We start from the raw sequence: 9411 nt of genomic DNA, 5'->3' as shown, positions 1-9411 counted from the left end.
CAGCTCCCACCTCTGCCCCATGCCCACCCCATCCATCAGCCTTCAAACAAAAACACAGCTTACCTGCCCTTCACTACCTCCCCAGGCTTGCTCAAACTCATGTCCAGTGACTTGGTGATTTCATCCAACCATCTTGTCCTCTGTCACTCCCTTCTCAGTAGCCAGCATGATATTTTCTAGAATCTTCCAGTCCTTTTATGTCCATGTTATGTTCACAGCCTTCCATTCCTCTCCCACACTCTGGATGAAGTTCCTGCTCCTCCCCCATCCTCCCATTCCCTCAGCTTTGACCTTCTTTACCTGCTCTGCTCCTCCCAACTGGTCCCCATGCTGGCCTCACCTGGCCCTGCTGACGCCCCCTTGGGGCCCCTGCACCGCTGTCCTGCATTGCTCCCACCCTCACCGCCTTTGGTCTTTGCTCAGTGTCAGCCTCTCATCAGCCCCTCGCTGACCTCCTGATGTGAATCACCACCCCCCTCACACAGACACACACTCTGTGCCCCCACCTGCTAAGGGCTTTTCTTCCCACAAGTATCACTGCTGCATCACACTTGAAACAGTTTATTTGAGGGCTGCTTCCTCCCTCCCGGGAGGGCGGAGCCTCTGTCCCCACCCCCAGCTCCCCCGCTGCTCCTGGGATCTCCCAGGGGCACCGGGGCCACCCTCACAGCAGCTGAGAGACCTGGGACAAGTCTCCTCTCCTCTGTGTTGCTGTCTCTCTGTAAAGATACCACTGGGTTCCTAGAAGGGGCTGCTGAAGACTGTGTTGAGGGCCGCCTGGCACTCCTGGCCCCAGATGTCTCTTTGGCCAGCGAGGTGCCCACAGAGTGGGTTCCAGGAGGACGGAAGCCACGCCTCCTGGAAGTCAGGCAACCAGAAGACACGCCTCCCGGAAGCCCCCAGTGGGGGTCTCGTAGGCTCTGGTCCGCTGTGGGGAACTGGTCTGCTGTGGGGAACACCTTTGGTGCCAGCCTGGTCCTCAGGCAGGGCTATTGGGTGGGGAGAAGAGACTGGGTGGTCTGAGGCCCTGCCTGGAATATCCTCGAATATGGGGCAGCTCCTCAAAATAGCCGAGGTCACTGAGGTCTGGGGCACTGAGGACTGTGGCTCTCACAGGGAAGTCAGGGCCTTAACCTCCAGGGTGTTTTGGGTCCATCAAGGTTGGGGGTGGGGAGGAGGCCCTGAGGCCCGGGTGGGTGGGGGTCAGTGCAGGGTGGGCACCAGCAGCAGCAGCAGGGCCCCGGCCAGCAGTGCCAGTGAGGATGGACAGGCAGCCTGGTGGGCGGTGTCCGAGGGACCACTATGGGGCTGAGGGTGGCAGTCGGTGGTGTAGGGCTCCACGCAGGCAGCAAAGGCCATGACATGCGCCACGAAGGTCTGCTCCTGCACGCCATGCACCAGGTGTGCCCACGGGCCTCGTGCAAACAGTGCCACGTCCTCACCAGCGTGGGTCTCGCTGTCTAGGGGCACTGCGGCTTGCTGCTTGTAGTTGGGGTCCACTGAGAGGAGGGAGGTGGTTCAGGGAAGGAAGGGAGGCGACCTCCACTTCCCAGGAGTTCCAGAGTAAGGTCTTCCCCTCCTCCCATCCCCCCACCTTGCTCTCCAGGGCCCACCCACTGCACTCACTGCTCTCCTTTTCATTCACATCAGGTCGTGGGCCCACGTCCAACCGGTACCCCGGACCATTGCCATATAGGAGGGAGGTGTAGGACTTGCCATCTTTGGCCTTGCCATCGGCCAGCCCTGCAGGGGAGAGGGGACCCCGTTATCACACTGACCCCAGCTTTTGGGCGCCTCCTGTGTGCTGAGCCGAGGCACCTCTTGTGTGTTCACTGGTTTAATCCTTACCAGAGTGAAGTAGGGCAGTTACTATTATTACTCCAGTTGGCAGAACTGGTTCAGAACACTTTGTGCCAAGTAACTTAGGGGCAAGGACCTGCCACTCTCTGTGGGGTTACCGAAAATGGAGGTCCCACGAAGTGGGTAGCCACCGAAAGTGAAGACATGGGAGTGGTCGGCGGTGACAAGGGTCAGTGTGTCTGCTTCACTGGTGAGCTGGCTAGCCTTGGCGATGGCATTGTCAAACATGATTGTCTCATTCAGCGCCCAGTAAGCTGTGTTTGCATGATGTCCATGGTCAATGCGGCCTCCTGCAAGAAAGTCATGTGGAAGGTGAGTGATGCCAGACCCACCCTGAGTGCTGCCCCTTCCCCCTCTGATCCACAAGGAGCTGACACTCACCCTCCACGAAGAGGAAGAAGCCCCGAGGGTTTCTGCTCAACACTCTCAGGGCCGCCTCTGTCATCTCCTCCAGGGATGGGTCCGTGGTGTGGTCTCGGAAGATTTCATAGGCCATTTCTCCTGGCTGAAAGAGGCCTATTGGAAATGGGACCAATGGTGACCCTCAAGCTGGGGATGGGGGGCCCATGGCACCCATCCTGGGCAGGTGTGGGTGGGGTGGGGTCGTTACCCATGAGGTGTGTTACACTGGAGTTATCGGCCGCCTTAAGGAGCTCCGTGCGGTTCCACACATATTGGGCTCCCTGGGAGGGCAAAACCAGACCTCAGTCCATTAGCCCAACACCCCAGGCCCAGCCCCGCTGAACCCCCACACCCATGAGCCCCCATCACCTGGTGCTTGGCCTGCCACTCCTGCACCAGGTTCCGCTTGTCATTCCGGACTCCATTGTCATCTGGGTATTCAGGGTCTGGGGTCCCCGCAGGAAACATGTACTTTCGGCCTCCACCCAGGATCACCTGGGACCAGAGATTAGGGCAAGTGGGTTCAGGGCCTGGCTGGCCCTTTACTCACCCCCCCTCACACAGTCCCTGCCTCCCCAATCAGGTCTGTGGGATGGTTTGTCCCCACCACTTAACTTCTACAGGGTGACCCCCATCCCCACCAACAGAGACCCTGCGAGACCCCAGGACTGTGGGTTGCCTGGAACTGTATTGAGAGTGTATCCCACCCCCTCTGCCCAGCTCGCCCTGTGCCCATCATGTCGCACATCAATGTCCATGTTGTAGACGAGCTGAGTGGCGATGTCCAGGCAGCCATATGTCTGTGCATCGGGAGGCAGGTCAGCATCAGAGAACCAGTCTCGATTCACAGTGTGCGCGTAGGCCCCGGCTGGGGATGCATCCTGCACCCTGGTGGTGGTCACCACTCCCACTGACTTCCCTGAGGGTGGCAGAGGTCACAGTGGGCCACCGAGGTCTCTGAGCCTGTCCCTGCCCAAGAAACTGACCCCCAAACCCACCTGCTTTCTTGGCCCGGTTTATCACAGACGTGACCTCATTCCCACGTGTCGTGTTGCACTGGTCGAAGCGGGCGGCTGCACTTACACCAATGGTCCTCATGTTGGTCTTGACCCCGCACAGGTAGGCGGTGGTCGTCCCTGCGCTGTCTGGTACATCTCTGTCCACGTTGTATGTCTGGGGACAGAGATGCCTTCAGCTCTGCTGGCATAGACACCCAGCTCCTGACCCAGGCCCTGGGCCCATCCTCACAGCCCCCAGCCCCTATCTCAGCCCTCAACCCTCCTGGGGCTTTCTCTTCTACCCTGCTCCCTAGGCCCACACCCACTCCTCTGGTGTAGACCACCCTGAGGCCACTTGGCCCTTACCTTGGACAGAGCCAGGTATGGGAACTGGTCCATGGCCAGGGGTGTCTCAGGTCCCGGCTTGCCAGCCATCTGCCCCTTTAGGATCCGAGCGGCTGTCACCGTGGAAACCCCCATCCCTGAAGGTACACACTGTGTCAGGTCTGAGTCCCTGGGGCCAGCCTGGGTCAGCCGGCAGCCCAGGGCTCCAGGGTTGTGGGGGGACAGGAGGTGGACCGGCCTAGCGCACTCACCATCGCCCAAGAAGAGGATGACATTCTTGGCAGCTGTCTGGATGGGCTGCAGCTTCTTAGCCACATCAAGAGCCTGGGCTGCCTGGCGGTTCCAGAAGGCGGGGTCTTCCTCCTCGACTGCTCAAGGGGAGAGTGGAGGTCAGGTCAGCCTGGAGCCACCCACTGTGAGTAGGGTGCCAGGAGTCACCCGGTTACCTGGGACGAGGCCGAGGGAGAGCTGTAGCCGCAGGCCCAGAAGCAGCAGCACACAGGCCCCCTGCATGGCTGTGTGATGGCGGAGGGTCAGGATGGGACCTGGGGAGGCCGGGTCTCAGGCAAGGCTGGGACACCAGGTTACAAGCAGCAGCACTGGCTGCCCGGGCTTAAATCCCTGCTATAAATGTCTCCGTGTCCCTCCCAGAGCCCCAGGTAACCACACCCTGCCCCTTACCTGCCATATGACTTTGAGACCTGTTGCCAGAGGGACGTGGTGGATGTGGCTGAGCCAGCAGGAGTCCTGAGGATTCAGGTCCCTCCCTCACAGGATGGTCCCCAGCTGTCTCTTCAAGATAGGGTGGGGATTAGGGTGCAGATGTCTTAGGCCTGAGGAACACTTTCAAGGTCTTGACTGAGGCCTCTCCCATTCCTCTGCTCACCAAGTCCTGTGGGAGAACCATCTCTCCTTCCTTCTCATGTATATTTTCTGAGCCTCAGCGTTGGTTCTGGGTGCTGAGGGAGGTGTACTTGGAAGCACAGAGCCTGGGCCTGGGGCCCTAGGTTTGGTTTCCTGAGGCGGAGAGACACTCTTCTTCTCAGCAGGCTTGATCTGGACCGGTGGGGTGGGCACTGGGCTAGATGGGGCCCCTCTGCCATGGAGAAGGATGGGGCTGGAGGTGACAGCAGAGCGGGGGCCTTGTCTGTCTCTTAATTACTGAAGGCCAGACTGGGTGAGCACTGATGTTTGTGTGTAGTAAATCAGTCAGTTCAGTTGCTCAGTCGTGTCCAACTCTTTGCCACCCCATGGACTGCAGCATGCTGGCCATCACTGACTCCCTGAGTTTGCCCAAACTCATGTCCATCAAGTCAGCGATGCCATCCAACCATCTCGTCCTCTGTCATCCCCTTCTCCTCCTGCCTTCAATCTTTCCCAGCATCAGGGTCTTTTTCAGTGAGTCAGTTCTTCGCATCAGGTGGCAAAGTACTGGAGCTTTGGCTTCAGGATCAGTCCTTCCAATGAATATACAGGACTGATTTCCTTTAGGATTGACTGGTTTGATCTCCTTGCGGTCCAAGGGACTCTCAAGAGTCTTCTCCAATACCATAGCTCAAAAGGATCATTTCTTCGGTACTCAGCTTTCTTTATGGTCCAACTCTCACATCCATACATGACTACTGGAAAAACCATAGCTTTGACTGGACAGACCTTTGTCAGTAAAGTAATGCCTTTAATATGCTGTCTAGGTTAGTCATAGCTTTTCTTCCAAGGAGCAAGCATCTTTTAATTTCATGACTGCAGTCACCATCTGAAGTTATCTTGGAGCCCAAGAAAATAAAGTCTGTCACTATTTCCATTGTTTCCCCATCTATTTGCCTTGAAGTAATGGGACCAGAAGGAAATGGCAACCCACTCCTGTATTCTTGCCTGGAAAATCCCATGAATGGAGGAGCCTGGCAGGCTACAGTCCATGGGGTCACAAAGAGTCAGACACAACTGAGCAACTTCACTTCACAATGGGACCAGATGCCATGATCTTCGTTTTTTGAATGTTGAGTTTTGAGCCAGCTTTTTCACTCTCCTCTTTCACTTTCATCAAGAGGCTCTTTAGTTCCTCTTTGCTTTCTGCCTGAAGGGTGGTATAATCTGCATATCTGAGGTTGCTGATATTTCTCCCTGTTAGTGTGTTCAGATCAGATCAGATCAGATCAGTAGCTCAGTCGTGTCAGACTCTTTGCAACCCCATGAATCGCAGCACGCCAGGCCTCCCTATCCATCACCAACTCCCGGAGTTCACTCAGACTCATGTCCATCGAGTCAGTGATGCCATCCAGCCATCTCATCCTCTGTCATGGCCTTCTCTTCTTGCCCCCAATCCCTCCCAGCATCAGAGTCTTTGCCAATGAGTCAACTCTTCGCATGAGGTGGCCAAAGTACTGGAGTTTCAGCTTTAGCATCATTCCTTCCAAAGAAATCCCAGGGCTGATCTTCAGAATGGACTGGTTGGATCTCCTTGTAGTCCAAGGGACTCTCAAGAGTCTTCTCCAACACCACAGTTCAAAAGCATCCATTCTTCGGCGCTCAGCCTTCTTCACAGTCCAACTCTCACATCCATACATGACCACAGGAAAAACCATAGCCTTGACTAGACGAACCTTTGTTGGCAAAGTAATGTCTCTGCTTTTGAATATGCTATCTACGTTGGTCATAATTTTCCTTCCAAGGAGCAAGCATCTTTTAATTTCATGGCTGCAGTCACCATCTGCAGTGATTTTGGAGCCCCCAAAAATAAAGTCTGACACTGTTTCCACTGTTTCCCCATCTATTTCCCATGAAGTGACGGGACCAGATGCCATGATCTTCGTTTTCTGAATGTTGAGTTTTAAGCCAACTTTTTCACTCTCCACTTTCACTTTCATCAAGCGGTTTTTTAGTTCCTCTTCACTTTCTGCTATAAGGGTGGTGTCATCTGCATATCTGAGGTTATTGATATTTCTCCCGGCAATCTTGATTCCAGCTTGTGTTTCTTCCAGTCCAGCATTTCTCATGATGTACTCTGCATATAAGTTAAATAAACGGTGACAATATACAGCCTTGACATACTCCTTTTCCTATTTGGAACCAGTCTGTTGTTCCATGTCCAGTTCTAACTGTTGCTTCCTGACCTGCATACAGATTTCTCAAGAGGCAGGTCAGGTGGTCTGGTATTCCCATCTCTTGAAGAATTTTCCACAGTTTATTGTGATCCACTCAGTCAAAAGTTAGTGTGTTAGGTGCCTGTAAAGGGCCAGCAGGGGTGGGTCCAGTGCTCAGTACATGACATTGACCTCCTCTTCTTTAGACAGATAGATGGAAGGCAGGGGTGAGTCTATTCTCTCCACAGGTCATTCACACACTCACAAGTGTAGCTCATCATAAGGAGCTAAGAGATTTCAGTAACCCCAGGTTAGGTTCAAAAGCATTCCTCCCATCTAGCAATCCCAATTCTGGCTGTGTGTCCTCAAGAATTGAAAGCAGGATCTGGAAGAGGTATTTGCACACCATGTTTGTAGCAGCATTATTCACAGTAACCAAGAGGTGCAGGCATCCTCAACCATCCGCAGCGGACAAATGGATAAACAAAGTGTGATACAGCTATACAATGGAATATTATGCAACCTTAGAAAGGAAGGAAAGTCTGACACTTTCTACACCATGGATGAACCTTGTAGACATGATGCTTAGTGAAAAAAAACACTCACAAAAAAGACAAATGCTATGTGATTCTACTTCACTAGGTAGCTCTAGTAGTCAAATGCATAGAAATAGAAAATTGGGTGGTGGCCTCCCGGAACTGGGAGGAGGGGACTGGGGACTTGTTTAACGGATACAGACTTTCAGTATTCAAGATGAAAAAGTTCTGGAGATCTGTGGCCAACTATATGAATAGACAGCACTACTGAACTGGGTCATAAGAATGGTGAAGAAAGTAATTTTTTTCTCCCTTTTTAAGTTTTCATTTTTTTCCTGCATAGCCAGACATTCAGGATCTTAGTTTCTCCAGAAAGGATGGAATCTGCCCTAAATGGTGGAAGTGGAGAATCTTAACCCCTGGACCACAGGTTAAGTCCCAAGATGGTAAAATTTACATTTTTTTTTTTAAATCAGAAATTTTTTTTGGACTTGCCTGGTGGCACAGTGGATAATATCCACCCGCCTGCCAGTGCCCAGGAGGTTCAATCCATGGTCCGGGAAGATTCCACATGCCCTGGAGCAACTAAACCTGGGCGAGACAGCTACTAAGCCTGTACTCTAGTGCCTATGAGTCACAACTATTTAGGCTGTGCTCCACAATTACTGAGGCTTGCTCCTCTAGAGCCTCAGAGCCCCAAATAATTCATCCCAGTGATGCAATTACTGATGCTTTCCTGCCCTAAAGCCAGCAAGTCACAACTATGGAGCTTGCTCCACTAGAGCCTGTGATCTGCAAGAAGAGAAGTCACTGCAATGAGAAGCCTGTGCACCGCAACTAAAGAGTAGGCCCCACTCCCTGCAACTAGAGAAAGCCTGTGTGCAGCAAGGAAGACACAGCACAGCCTATAATATACAAATAAATACGGGATTCCCAGGTGGTGCTAGCGGTAAAGAACCCACTTGCCAATGCAGGAGACCTAAGAGACATGAGTTTGATCCTTGGATCAGGAAGACCCCCTGGAGGAGGAAATAGCAACCCCCTCCTGTATTTTTTGCCTGGAGATCCCAGGGAAAGAGGAGCCTGGGGGAGGTGGGGGGCGGGCTATGGTCCATAGGGTTGCAAAGAGTTGGACACCACTAAAGGGACTTAGCATGCAGGCAAATAAATACAGAAATGTGTACATGTCAAAAAAACATTTCTTTTCCAAAGAAAAAATTTCTTCCTACAAGCCCCGCCCACCCCGGTGGACCTTGGTAGCCCCCTCCCCAGCGTGCCCTTCCCCCAGGCAGAGCCTCTGGGCTCCTCCTCCCTTGACCTGCTGTTCACTCATTCAGCACGCTGACCCAGGGTATCCTTTACTTACCCTCTAGAGCAGGGGCCCCAAACCCTTCCAGACTGAGGACTGGTACCTCCCATTAGGTCAGTGGTGGAATTTGATAAGAAATAAAGAGCACAATAAAATATAATGCACTTGAATCATCCCCAAACCATCCCCCTTCTTTCTAGTTTGTGGAAAGTTTATCTTCCAGGAAACTGGTCCCTGGTGCCTAAAAGGTTGGAGACCCCTGCTTTAGAGGACCTGCCTGCTGGGGGTGGGGGGCATCATTGCCGCCTCTGTCCCCCATCCCACAGCTGCCTCTGTCCCCCACATAGTCCTGTGTTCAGAAAATTCTTGGCTAAAGGTCAGGAGGAACTAACTCCTGGGAAGGCCCTTAATTAATTGATTGATTCTTTTGATCAGTCCATAGGTTAAATTTTTGTTACTCCAAGATTCATCTTCAGTCCAGTGTATTCCAGTCCCTTTGTTAAATGTGAGTTTTTGACATGAAATGACTGTAGATTCACACGTGGTTTTAAGAAGTAATACAGACATCCCTTGCATGCTTTTTCCAATCTTCTCTGACAGTATAACGCACAGATTTTCACATTTCTGTTCAGGGTCAGCCGTTTTACCTGCACGTACTTGCGTTTGTGTGGATTCTGTACCATCCGTCACATGTGTGGGTTCATGTAAACACACCACAATCAGGACACTGAACAGCTCCAACTGCCAGGGCCCTTTATAACCACCCTGCCCTCTGTCCCTAACAGCTTCCTGTGCTCCTAAAATGTTGTTTTAGGGACTCCCTCTTGGTCCACTGGTTAAGACTCCACACTTCCACTGCCAGCGGTGGATGTTCCATACCT

The 9411-nt window shown here is 52.9% G+C and overlaps 1 protein-coding gene across 1 annotated transcript; it reads right to left on the bottom strand.

The window, feature by feature from the left end:
• Window positions 1–545: 545 nt before the first annotated feature.
• On the bottom strand, window positions 546–4208 carry LOC102397824 (intestinal-type alkaline phosphatase-like). The gene is made up of 11 exons (XM_044937957.1): window positions 4052–4208; window positions 3857–3973; window positions 3627–3742; window positions 3261–3435; window positions 3009–3181; window positions 2632–2757; window positions 2471–2543; window positions 2242–2376; window positions 1959–2150; window positions 1627–1743; window positions 546–1499 (listed from the first exon to the last, which is right to left on the bottom strand). The coding sequence occupies exons 1-11, from the start codon at window positions 4116–4118 to the stop codon at window positions 1204–1206; spliced, it is 1587 nt and encodes a 528-aa protein (XP_044793892.1). The 5' UTR covers window positions 4119–4208; the 3' UTR covers window positions 546–1203.
• Between the last annotated feature and the right edge of the window lie 5203 nt (window positions 4209–9411).

Source organism: Bubalus bubalis, chromosome 2 (genome assembly GCF_019923935.1).
Source record: "Bubalus bubalis isolate 160015118507 breed Murrah chromosome 2, NDDB_SH_1, whole genome shotgun sequence".
Lineage (NCBI taxonomy): Eukaryota > Metazoa > Chordata > Mammalia > Artiodactyla > Bovidae > Bubalus > Bubalus bubalis.
The sequence above is the reverse complement of the archived record's forward strand: the minus strand, read 5'-3'. Positions and strand labels throughout refer to the sequence as shown.